An 11,609-nucleotide genomic window follows, 5' to 3' on the forward strand; every position below is an offset into this window, starting at 1 on the left:
GACTTTAAGCTTTGTCCTTAGCCTGAGCCTGGGAGTCGGCTGACCTGTCCCAAGAGACAAGGACCCCGCAACTAGATCCTCAGTGGCGCCAGAGCTGTGGATTTCTTGGTAGGAGAGGTGAAGAAAGCTCAGTCATCTGGCGCCACTCTCGGACCCTGCAGCTTCAACAAACTTCTTGCGGGAGGCTTGCAGCCGCTCCGCCAGCTCTCAAGTGGTTTACAGCTTGGTACCACTGGGGCGGAGTCATGCATGGTCAGTCGGGGCCCAGCTTTCCTAAGGCCAGACCTTTTGGAGGCCCCCAGCAGCCTCGGGAGTAAGCGGAGCCACGCCCTCCAGCTCCACCCTGCAGGCGTGGGCGGGGCCCAGGGCTGTCCCAAGAGGACGACAGCGGGGTAATGAGGTGCGGACAAACCTTCCGCTGTGTTCTGCCCTGGCGCTGCGGTCCAAACCCCTCGGAACTCTTCGGCTTCTGCCTCCAGACATCCCCTGTTTTTCCAGCGCCACCCATTCCTTCTCCCTAGGCCTGGGACACCCTTCCGCCTGGAAGCGGCTCTTCCAGCCTCAGAACTGCCGGGTAAGTAAGTAGTCCAGCGGTGCCAGCTGTACTCCTTCAGGACCGCTGGGCTTGGGGTGAGGGTGAGGATGGGGGTGGGGAGCACTTCCGGGGAAGTGGGCTGGTGCAGGCTAGGAAGCCACGCCTGGCTCGTTTGGCGGGTCCCCGTGCCGGCCCTGCTCAGACCAGCCCCTTTTGTGTAGACTTGGCTGTCTAGAGTGTTGCGAGCTCCTCGCCCCCGATGCCCGAGGTCCAGCCAGCTAAGCTCTCCATCCTTTAGACGCTCCACCCAATGGCACATCCTTTGTGCCGGTATTTCCAAGCTGGGTACCTCTTATTTCCTTTAGCAGAGGACTCTCCAACCTCCCGAGACTCCCACTTCCAAGAGGGACTTCTGCCATATCTGAAGCCCTATCCCCTCGTGTCCTAGGGAACTTCTGCCCTTTCTGAAGACCCGCTCTTGTCGTAGTGACCCTCCTGCCGCGCAGGCAATGGAGGGGCTGCTGGGGGCCGAGAGGTCTGCCCACAAGGGTCTAACGCCACTTCGACACCTAACCTACCTAGCCCCCTCCCCTACCGAGAGCAACCCATCCCCCATACTCTTCTCCTCTTCCGGTCGTGGGAGAAAGCCCTCCTAGCGCTCCCAAGCTGCGTGTGGGTTGGAGGGAAGGAAAAGGATACAAAGGAAGGTCTTGTCTCTAGAGATTCCTAGGAGGGCGCACAGGAGCGCCCGTGGGAAGGAAGCTAGGGTCGATTAGCTGCGAGGGTCCTTGGGACGGACGAGCTCAACTGCGGTCCCCGCTCCTTCCCACAGCCCGTTGGAGCAGCCACAAGATCACAGGGGAAGTGTTTTGACCACAGTGAGTCAGAAGGTCTCGAGTCAAGACAGTCGCGACATTCTCAGGCCATTTGTGAGCACAGTTTGGTGGTGGAAAGTGGAACCTAGGCAGACAGACTGTTGCCCCTTGTCAGGAGGCAAGCGCGAGGAAAAGAACTTTGCCTTGGGTGAGAGGCACATCCTACAACCAGCGTGGCACTAAGTACGCCAAAGGGCGCTGGCTTGCCGAGACTTCGGGTGCAATGGGCGTGTGCCTGTGAAGCAGCTGCAGTCGCATTGCTGTTAGCCCTGGCGGGTCTACCAGAGGGAAACCTCCACCCCACCACACCCGCCGCAGAAACCTCCCCTCGTCGTGCTTTCAAGACCTAGGGAATGCCTACTACAATTCCTGCTCCCTGGGCCTCAGAGACGCCTGCGTGAAGGGACAGGAGACTCCCTTAGCGTCCTTGGACCTTGTGTACCCAGGTCTTCTGAGCTTTCATTCCCAAATTTGGCGAATTTCACTGGATAAGAGATTGCTGCGGTCTCTGGGGTAGATCATAGCCTGGGAGTGGGCTGGGAGCAGAGCCAATCAGAGGTGGACCCTGAGCTCCCTTGTGACCCCTGTCTGTTCTGCTGGCTCCTCCCCTTTTCTTTTCCCTCCCTCCAGCCCCCTTCTCTTCTTTCCACAGCCTCTGGGGTTTGCCCAGCTGCTCCCCTTGTCAGGGGGCCCTACATGGCTTCAACAGCCTCCACCAACCCAGCGCACGCCCACTTCGAGAGCTTTGTGCAGGCCCAGCTGTGCCAGGATGTGCTGAGCAGCTTTCGTGCGCTCTGTGATGCCCTGGGACTGGAGTCTGGTGGGGGATTGCCCCAGTACCACAAGATCAAGGCCGAGCTCAACTACTGGAGTGCCAAGTCCCTATGGACCAAGTTGGACAAGAGGGCAAGCCATTCAGTGTACCAGCAAGGCCAGGCCTGTGCCAACACCAAGGTAGATACCTAGAGTCTGGGGGAGGGCGTGAGTAGGAGGGGGAGTTGGAAGGAAAGAGGAAGCTACACCTTCTCTCTCTCTCTCTCTCTCTCTCTCTCTCTCTCTCTCTCTTTCTCTCTCTCGTGTTTGCAGTGCCTGGTGGTAGGCGCTGGGCCTTGTGGGCTCCGAGCTGCTGTGGAACTGGCATTGCTAGGTGCCCGAGTAGTGCTTGTGGAAAAGCGCACCAAGTTCTCTCGGCACAATGTGCTGCACCTCTGGCCCTTCACCATTCATGACCTTCGGGCGCTTGGGGCCAAGAAGTTCTATGGACGCTTCTGTACTGGCACCCTGGACCACATCAGTAAGAACTTCATGGTGATCCTCGGGTGGGTGTGCCTGGGTCTAGAGGCAGACCAGTAGGAGACTGCAGGGCCAGACAAGGGGCAGAGTGAACAAGAGTCACTTTAGCTGGGTGGCCTTTAAGACCCAGATCTGACCTCTGCAGAATAGACAGTGTAAGCTGCTTGGCTTCTGAGCGGAGATGTTATCAGGTGTCTGCGGAGTTGTACAGCCATAGATAGACATAGTGGTCGCCAAGACCTTCTCTAGCTCTGAGCAGGCACACACCGGAGCTAGAGAAGGCATGAGTCTGTTCCTAACGGCGTCCCACTTCCAGGCATCCGACAGCTTCAGCTACTTCTCCTGAAGGTGGCATTACTGCTGGGGGTGGAAATTCACTGGGGCATCACTTTCACCGGCCTCCAGCCCCCTTCCAGGAAGGGTAAGTACTTCTGTGCTCCTGGGAGCCCCTACTCACCAAAGAGAGGTCCGGGTGGGAGTCAGCTGACTGTCTTTCCTGACAGTGAGGCCTGGGCAATCCCAGCCGCAGACAGCGTACAAATGGGAACAGCAAGATGAGAAAACATGGCTTTTCTCAGCTGTCCTTGGCCTCAAAGGCGTGGTCTGAAAAATAACCCTTCCCTACTTCCCAGGCTGTGGGGTCCTTTACAAAATTGTTTTGTTTCTCTAGCCTGACCTGGGAGTGTAGGGGCCCTCTGATCTCTACACCTTTGTGGCTCTCATACTCTCTGTCCCAGGGAGTGGCTGGCATGCCCAGCTCCAGCCCAGTCCCCCAGCTCAACTGGCCAACTATGAATTTGATGTCCTCATCTCGGCTGCAGGGGGTAAATTCGTCCCTGAAGGTGAGTGATCCTTTTCCTCAAAAATAATAAGTAAGGTTATGAGTAAGTAAATAACACCAGCATCCTAGCCTCCGGTGAGCCTTCCTAGAAGTGTTAGCCCTGCCTCCCCCTACCACTAGGCTTCACCATCCGGGAAATGCGTGGCAAACTGGCAATCGGCATCACAGTCAACTTTGTGAACAGGCGCACGGTGGAGGAGACGCAGGTGCCAGAGATCAGTGGTGTAGCCCGGATCTACAACCAAAAATTCTTCCAGAGCCTGCTCAAAGCCACAGGTCAGGGCCCACCCTCAAAGGCTTTCTCCGCTCTGGTCTACTTTAGGATGTTTTCCACCTGCCCTTAGTCCAAGGAACCCCACTCTTGTCCATCCTTATGGCCTCACCAGTAAAAGAGAAAGAACTGTCCTCCAGGGACCAAGCAGATGCTCACTTGGCATTAACAATCCTGGAACTGTCTCTTAAGTGCCTGGGTATTTTGCTGTGTGCTCCTTCACGCTGGAGTATAGGAATGATATAAGTTGAAAATGGGAGTGGCACGCAAGAGGATGCCATGTTTACTTTGGCTTCAAACTGCTATGCGACCAAGTGATAAAAGCCTCCCAGCTGTCACTCCACCTGACTTGCCCTCTTTGCTCCAAACTGCCAAGCCTAATAGAGCAGGACAGATGGTTCTTGGTGCCACCAGATCTGTGTGCGGGACATCCACTGCAGCCTAAGCTGTGACTTCAGCTCTGAGGTCAGCCCTGGATTGAGTGTTTAAAGAGGTATTCTCTGCAGACTCACTTGAAGACTCACCCCCTGGCCTCCACTTTGTACCGCAGGGATTGATCTGGAGAACATCGTGTACTACAAGGATGATACTCACTACTTTGTGATGACAGCCAAGAAGCAGTGCCTGCTGCGGCTGGGGGTGCTGCTCCAGGTAGGACCTGGCCCCAGGGAGGAGGAGGCTGGGCGAGACACAGTCTACCCTATCCTCTCCCGCCTCTGTCCAGGCAGTAACTGGACTTTGACATGCTCTTGCTCCCTGCATGTGTGTGGCAGTGGGAATCCTATCTGGGCTGAACTTATACGTGAGCTCCAGGACAGAAGGATGTTGTCTCTTTTCCTCTGGCTGGGTGTTAATTCCCAGGGCCTGATGAGTGGTTAAGCGCCTATTGTGTACGGACTGAATAGATGAAATAGATGCCTTCTGTGTACTAAGTGTACCATACTGAGAGCTCACTTTGTCTTTTCTCTTCGGATTTGCACAAGTTCTTTGAAAGTTGTGTGCTGTTTGTAAGTGCTGGGCAAACCAAGGCTTCGGGAATTTCAGGACGAAGTCTATGACAGCAATGATGTTGGGCTTCCTGGTAGAGCAGGGCTGGGGACCCTCAGCAGCAGCGAGAATGTTGAGGAAGGAACTTAAATATGACAGGCAGGCTACTGGCGTTCTCTGCTCAGCTGAGCTTTCGATTGCTGTGTAGTCTAGACAGCCTCAGCATGTGCACCTTCTATGCTGAAGGTCAGTCCCCTGTAAAGTGGCATGGAGCTGAGCCTGCCGCTCTGCCCTCAGGAGTCTCAGGTTCTGATCTCTTGGCTCTGTAGGACTTGCCGGACACTGATCAGCTGCTGGGCAGTGCCAATGTGGTACCCGAGGCTCTGCAGCGCTTTGCCAGGGCAGCTGCTGATTTTGCCACACATGGCAAGCTTGGGAACCTGGAGTTTGCTCGGGATGCACGCGGGCGGCCTGATGTGGCCGCCTTTGACTTCACCAGCATGATGCGGGCGGAGAGTGCTGCGCGTGTGCAAGAAAAGCATGGTGCCCGCCTACTGCTGGGACTGGTGGGGGACTGCCTGGTGGAGGTGAGCATTTCAGGGGGTCTAGGGATCCCGTGGTTGGGGAAGAAGCTCTCTTATGGGAGAGTAGAAAATCTGCTTGGTTTGGGGAGAAGCTTAGGGGCTACTTGGCGGAGGTAAAAGCTGTCTGGAGTGGAAAAGGAACATCCCCCCCCAACCTTGGAGATCCCGGGGCTTGGGACATAGCCATTGGATTCTCATTGAGTTGTTTCCTATTCCTCCCACCCTGCAGCCCTTCTGGCCTCTGGGCACTGGAGTGGCCCGAGGCTTCTTGGCAGCCTTCGACGCAGCCTGGATGGTGAAGCGCTGGGCAGAGGGTGCCAAGCCCCTAGAGGTGTTGGCTGAACGGTGAGGCCTGAGTTCCGAGACTAGTGCAGGCAGGGCAGACATGATCTGGGACAAGGGTCAGGAAGAGGGGGCAGGAGATACTTACGGAATGGATGGAGGCCTGAGACTACGAGAAAGACCTGGCAGTTCCCGAGGGGCAAGTGCTGACAGCTTCCCTCTTGTTTGTGCCACTGCCTTCCACCGCCACCCCTAGTGAGAGCTTGTACCAGCTTCTATCACAAACATCCCCAGAGAATATGCATCGAAATGTAGCCCAGTATGGGTTGGATCCTGCCACCCGATACCCCAACCTGAACCTCCGGGCTGTAACCCCCAATCAGGTCAGACTCTCCATCCTGCCCTCCCACCCATCTTCCCAAATCAACTCCTTTCCCCATGCCAGGCCTTCCCTACTCAGTTGCTGTCCCAGGGCGGGGGGGGGGGGGGGGGGGGGGAGGGCTGTCAGTCTCACCATGGTCAGGCTCCTCCCCTTGGGCTGAAGGGGTGGGTGGTCCTCTGCCTTGGAACTGAGGAGAAGCTGCCTTAGGTGCAAGACCTGTATGACGTGGTGGACAAGGAGCATGTGCCGAGGAGGAATGACAAGCCAGATGGGGGGAAGGTGACCACAGGTGAGCAGGCCTGCCCCCGGGTCGCGAGGCAGTCAGCATGCTGCAGGGTTGGGATGGAGCCCTACCCTGGAAAGCGTGTTTTGTGGATGCTTTGGGGCTCAGTGGGGGTGGGGTGGGGTGGGGTGGAGGGGCTACAGAGATGGGCAGCAGCTGTGTGCCAGTATGGAAGCAGCTCAGTAGTTTCCACCGCCATGGCGCCAGTGGTGCTGAGCAGCCGCAGCTGGGCCGTGCTGTTCCAGCTGTTCCGCCCACAGCTTCCAACCAGCAGTGGGTGTAAGCCCGAGCCACCTGTTCTTTGAGCCCGAGCTCTGTTTCCTCTCTGGCTTTTACGTGGCTACAATGATCATTCTTTGTTTGTTGCCCAACTGTATGTCGAGAAGGGAGTTTTAAATAGAATGGGGAAGGAGGAGGTTCTGCTCGGCTTGAGTCGGGCAGTCCGGCCCTTGCACGCCCAGCAGCAGGTGTGGGCCTTGGGTACAGTGTGGCTCTGCTCTCCTAGGGTCAGCGGGCACTGAGGAGCTCCTGCACTGGTGTCAGGAGCAGACAGCTGGGTTTCCTGGGGTCCATGTCACCGACTTTTCTTCCTCGTGGACCGACGGACGAGCTCTGTGTGCCCTGGTGCACCGCCTACAGCCTGGCCTGCTGTGAGTCGTGCCTCTCTCCTGTGCCCAGCCCTCCCCCATACTGCGTGGTAAGATGTTGTGCAGGCGTTGGCAGCCCAGTGAGTCCCTGCTGCACCTGTCACATCACCTCCCAGAGGTGGTGTTCCAGCCTGGCAGAGGCTGCTAGAATCCACTACATCCAGGGAGAAAAGTCAGAAGCCATGGAAGACTGGGATGGAGTGCAGTGGTAGGGCATGCTTGCTTAGGATGAGTGAACTCCTAGTTCAATCCAATACACACACGCACGCACGCGTGCTCACACACACACACGCACATGCCTGTTAGGTGTGATGACAAGCAACTATGATCAAAAGCACTTAGAAGCAGAAGCAGGCAGATCACTGTAAATTGAAGGCCCATCTTAGCCACACGGTACCAGTCTAGACCTGCCAGAACCCCCACTCACCTTCCCAAATCAACTCCCTTCCCTAAGCCTAGCCATCTCTGTCCCTGCTGCTCCTAGTGGTCCGTCCTACCACAGGAGGCTCCTCCCTGTGGGGGTCAGGGGCTGAGTAGTCAGCTTCTTTGAGATAAAGAGGGGCTGCCTTAGGTATGTGTGTGCATGTGGCCTAGGAGCCTGTGCAAGGGAATAGGGACGGGAGGGGGGAACTACACAAAAGCATGGCATGGTGTACATAACCACCAACACAGCAGCCTTCGTGCCCTCACCTCCCTTAGCTAGTTCTCACCTCCTGCTCCTAGCTTCCCTCCCTGCCCTCCTCAGCGGAGCCAGGTTTGTGTCTCTCATTGGCCTCTCATCCGATGTTCCACAGTGAACCCTCAGAGCTTCAGGGCATGGGAGCTCTAGAAGCCACTGCCTGGGCACTGAAGGTGGCAGAACACGGGCTGGGCATCACCCCAGTGCTGTCTGCGCAGGCAGTAGTGGCAGGCAGTGACCCACTGGGCCTCATTGCCTACCTCAGCCACTTCCATGGTGTCTTCAAGAACATGCCCCACAGCTCAGGTGAGTTAGGGTAAGTGGGCAGGAGGGAGAGGGAGCAGGTGGGAAGGGCTCGTGGAAGGGCCCGCCTAGGTGGAGGGCGGGGATATAAAGGTAGGGGTGCTGACAGCTGGACTCTGCTGACAGGCCCTGTCAACCAGGCTTCTTCTGGGACCTCCAGTGCTATACTTTTCCTTGGCAAACTCCAGAGGACCCTACAACGGACCCGGGCCAAGGTGAGGATTCTAAGCAGGGTTGAGGCTGGAGAAGGGGTACCCAGGGAGGTTCCAGGAATGGTAGAGAATACATTCTAAATGAGGGGAGGTGAGACCTGGGCTCGTGTTCTGTTCACAACTGTAGGACCTGTCATAGGACCACAGGGAGGGAGCTAGTGACAAGAAGCTTCCTTTGCAGGTGACTGCAGACATAGGACAGGCCGACACTCTGCTCTGTCCTGTTTCCTGTGACTTGCCCTCCATTGTTGGTTCTACAGTCCGTGTCCCTGTCTCGCTGTCTGGTCTTACTCCCTTCCCTTCCAGCCTTTCTGTCTGTACACATCCATTCCCCTGCTCACGCTACTTGCGCATTCCCTCCTTAGGGAGAGGCTGAGACTTCAAGTACTGAGGGGTCCCCTGTCTTTGAGCCCAGTATACCCCCAGCACTGCCATCCAAACCCAAGGAGGTAAGATCCGGAGCCATCTGCAAACCTCCAAGGGTGGGGGAGGGCTATGGAGAGTGCAAGGCCTTGGCGCTTGGCTCTGGGTGCAGCTGATCCCTTATCCTGGGGCTCTCTTCAGGCTGGGTCTGAGGATCTTTGTGAACTCTGTGGGAAGCACCTCTACATACTGGAACGCTTCTGTGTGGATGGCCACTTCTTCCACCGGGGCTGCTTCCGCTGCCATACCTGTGAGGCCACGCTGTGGCCAGGCGGCTATGGGCAATATCCAGGAGATGGTAGGTGGGCCTGGGAGATGCTACAGGGACTTCCAACTTGGTGCATTTTTCGGGACAAGGAGCTTGGGGGCAGGGAAGGGGGAGGGGAGGGCTGGACAATAGGTAGGAACAGTTTCTCAACTCCCTCCGAAGCTTTACGTGTGGAGTCCTAAGAAATCCACTGCAAGCTGGTCTTGCATCCTCTGCCTTCTTTCTGAATACCTGGCAGCGGGCTGATGTCTGGTCTCTTCTACCCTTCCCAGGACATTTCTACTGTCTCCAGCACCTGCCCCAGGAGGACCAAATAGAAGCTGACAGCAGTGGAAGTCCAGAGAACCAGGTTAATACAAATAAACAAAAACAGTCCGTGTAATGGGATATGGGAAGAGGCAGGTCTCCCCAGATCAGTAGTAGACTTTGCTGGCAGTATATGGATGCTGTCCTCCACTGAAGGACACATCTATCCAGCGCACTGCCTGACAATGTCCACTAGATGGGGCCCACGACCTGACCAGATGGTGGCTTTTCCAGGAGCTCCCTACACCAGATGACACCTGCGTACAGCCAGACTCCTCACCTCCTGTACCTCCTGTCGAGAGGCTCAGCCCTATCCCAAGCCCCAACCAGCCTACCCGACGGCTTATCCGCCTCTCCAGCTCAGAACGCCTGCGGCTGTCCTCCTTGAACATCATCCCTGACCCAGGAACAGAGCCTCCACCCAAGCCCCCACGAAGCTGCTCAGCCTTGGCCCGCCAGGCTCTTGAGGGCAGCTTTGTGGGTTGGGGTGTGCCAGTCCAAACACTGAAAGGTAAGTACACTCCCTACAGATGTGCTCATCTGGGAGGCTGCAGGGAGGAGGGGTATGAGAATTTCTGCCATGGGGATTCTGGAAAATAGAAACACAGGCCACTGGACTCCCAAGCCATATCTCCCTCTCCTCCATACAGTTCCTCAAGCCATGGAGAAGGCAGAAGAAAGTCCCTTTTCCAATGAGGAGGAGGAAGAGGAAGAAGAGGAGGAAGAGGAGGAAGAAGTGCCTTTGGAGCCAGACTTAGAGCAGGTGAGTGGCAGGAAACCAGCTGTCTACTCTGTTGAGCCAGGAAGCAGCTGCCAGGTATTTTCCACCCCTCAACATAGAAGCACCAATAGCCGGCATCCTCCTCCTGGCGTGTCTTCTAACTCCGTCTGACTGACTTGCCTCTAAGTGTCTTATTTGCTTATTTCCATCCCAATGTTCCACCCGTCCAGTTTCCTCCATTCCTAACCAGGGTCGGGCCTTACTGCTGACGGGCCTAACCCTCCCACAGACTCTGCAGACCTTTGCTAAGAACTCCGGCACTATGACTAAGTACCCGACGTGGTATCGAACCCTCATGCGGCGTGCTAAAGAGGAGGAGATGAAGAGATTTTGCAAGGCCCAGGTGAGCCCCAGAGCCCCAGAGCCCCAGGCATCCCGAGAGCTTGGGTGGGATCAGAGCTGTCAAGTGCAGAGTGTCTCCAGTGCTCTGTTCTGGAGCAATCTGGGGCATCCTGTCCTAAAATCCGCAGGCCATCCAGCGAAGACTAAATGAGATTGAGGCTGCTCTGAGGGAGCTGGAGACCGAAGGCATGGAGGTGGAGATGGCTTTGAGAAGGCAGAGCAGTGAGTAGAGATGGGAGAGTGCAATCCTGTCCCATGTCTGTCTGGGTCCTGGCAGCATGTTCAGCCCTCAGCAGTCCCTGGGGCTGGTGGCTGTGCCCCACGGCTGACACCCAGAACAGCCTATTTCCCCTGCATCCTGTCACCTCCATTCCTTTTCTTCCCTATCAGGCTCTCCAGAAGAGGAGAAGAAACTCTGGGTAGAGCAGCTGCTCCAGCTCATCAAGGAGAGAAACAACCTAGTGACGGAAGAGGCTGAACTCATGATCACGTAAGGCCAAGGGGTGGTGGCGTATGGGAGCCAGGTCCTGTCCCTGTGCGGACCCTGCTTAGCTGTGCTTCTGTACTCTCTGGTCTCTGCAGGGTCCAGGAGCTGGATCTGGAGGAGAAGCAGTGGCAGCTGGACCAGGAGTTGCGAGGCTACATGAACCGGGAAGGTCTATAGGCTATCTTATGACCTTGTACACTAACCAAGTAACAGTTCTCTGGCCTCTGGCCTGCTGAGACAATTCAGGAGGAAGCCAAAGGCCTCCGGTCTCCCCCAGTCAGGGCTACGCAATTGGATTTTGTGTAGTACTTCCTTCCCCACTGGTGCCAACGAACACTAGGAAACCACCACCAGGCAAACCTCACTTTAAGTCTCAATAAATGCAGCCTGGAATGTAGAAACCAGGCTAAGTTAGCTTGATCATCTCTTCAGGCTCCCTGCCTAGGTCCCTGTTCTCTAAGCCTCCTCTGTTCCCTCCAGAAACCCTGAAGACAGAGGCCGATCGTCAGTCTGAGGACCAGGTCCTGAGGAAGCTGTTGGATGTAGTGAACCAGCGGGATGCCCTTATCCGCTTGCAGGAGGAACGAAGGCTCAGAGAGATGGCTTCGGAGATGGGGACCCAGGGCTAGAAGGTGGTTAGCCACATGCCTGCTTCCCTGCCCTGGAAGCAAGACATCATCCAAGGGCAGTGCCTCTGCCATCTGGACTGCCTCGCCTGGGGCTTCTTTTAAAATAAAGTATTATGGCCATGAGTGGTGCTTCTGTTATGTTCAGGTAGGAGACAGGAATGTGCTAGGAAGGCAGGTATGAGCCAATGCCCTGGCATCC

At 56.3% G+C, this 11,609-nt stretch overlaps 1 protein-coding gene across 2 annotated transcripts; it reads left to right on the forward strand.

Annotated features, from left to right (window-relative positions):
* Positions 1-395: 395 nt before the first annotated feature.
* Positions 396-11,533, forward strand: Mical1 (microtubule associated monooxygenase, calponin and LIM domain containing 1). 2 transcript variants are annotated; one of them, XM_041653668.1, is made up of 25 exons: positions 396-574; positions 1,368-1,558; positions 2,063-2,364; positions 2,497-2,704; positions 3,020-3,124; positions 3,441-3,545; positions 3,665-3,820; positions 4,366-4,466; positions 5,132-5,389; positions 5,616-5,731; positions 5,925-6,051; positions 6,258-6,339; positions 6,839-6,983; positions 7,775-7,965; positions 8,089-8,177; positions 8,540-8,623; positions 8,739-8,895; positions 9,138-9,214; positions 9,406-9,682; positions 9,822-9,934; positions 10,182-10,295; positions 10,423-10,516; positions 10,685-10,784; positions 10,877-10,950; positions 11,262-11,533. In XM_041653668.1, exons 3-25 carry the CDS (start codon positions 2,107-2,109, stop codon positions 11,408-11,410), a joined length of 3,180 nt encoding a protein of 1,059 aa, XP_041509602.1. In that variant the 5' UTR covers positions 396-574; positions 1,368-1,558; positions 2,063-2,106; the 3' UTR covers positions 11,411-11,533. The 2 variants fall into 2 exon arrangements, with proteins under 2 accessions (XP_041509602.1, XP_041509603.1); XM_041653669.1 differs by lacking the exon at positions 1,368-1,558.
* Positions 11,534-11,609: the final 76 nt, after the last annotated feature.

The sequence above is a fragment of the Microtus oregoni genome, unplaced genomic scaffold (assembly GCF_018167655.1).
Source record: "Microtus oregoni isolate MIOR12 unplaced genomic scaffold, Mior012 000006F_ref0000085, whole genome shotgun sequence".
Lineage (NCBI taxonomy): Eukaryota > Metazoa > Chordata > Mammalia > Rodentia > Cricetidae > Microtus > Microtus oregoni.

Bases quoted from the DNA above. Each gene is read 5' to 3' on its own strand.
- Mical1 (XM_041653668.1), top strand. From the start codon at position 2,107: ATGGCTTCAACAGCCTCCACCAACCCAGCGCACGCCCACTTCGAGAGC. The intron at 2,705-3,019 runs GTAAGAACTTCA...TCCCACTTCCAG, and splicing joins TGGCACCCTGGACCACATCA to GCATCCGACAGCTTCAGCTA. The intron at 10,517-10,684 runs GTGAGTAGAGAT...CTTCCCTATCAG, and splicing joins GGCTTTGAGAAGGCAGAGCA to GCTCTCCAGAAGAGGAGAAG.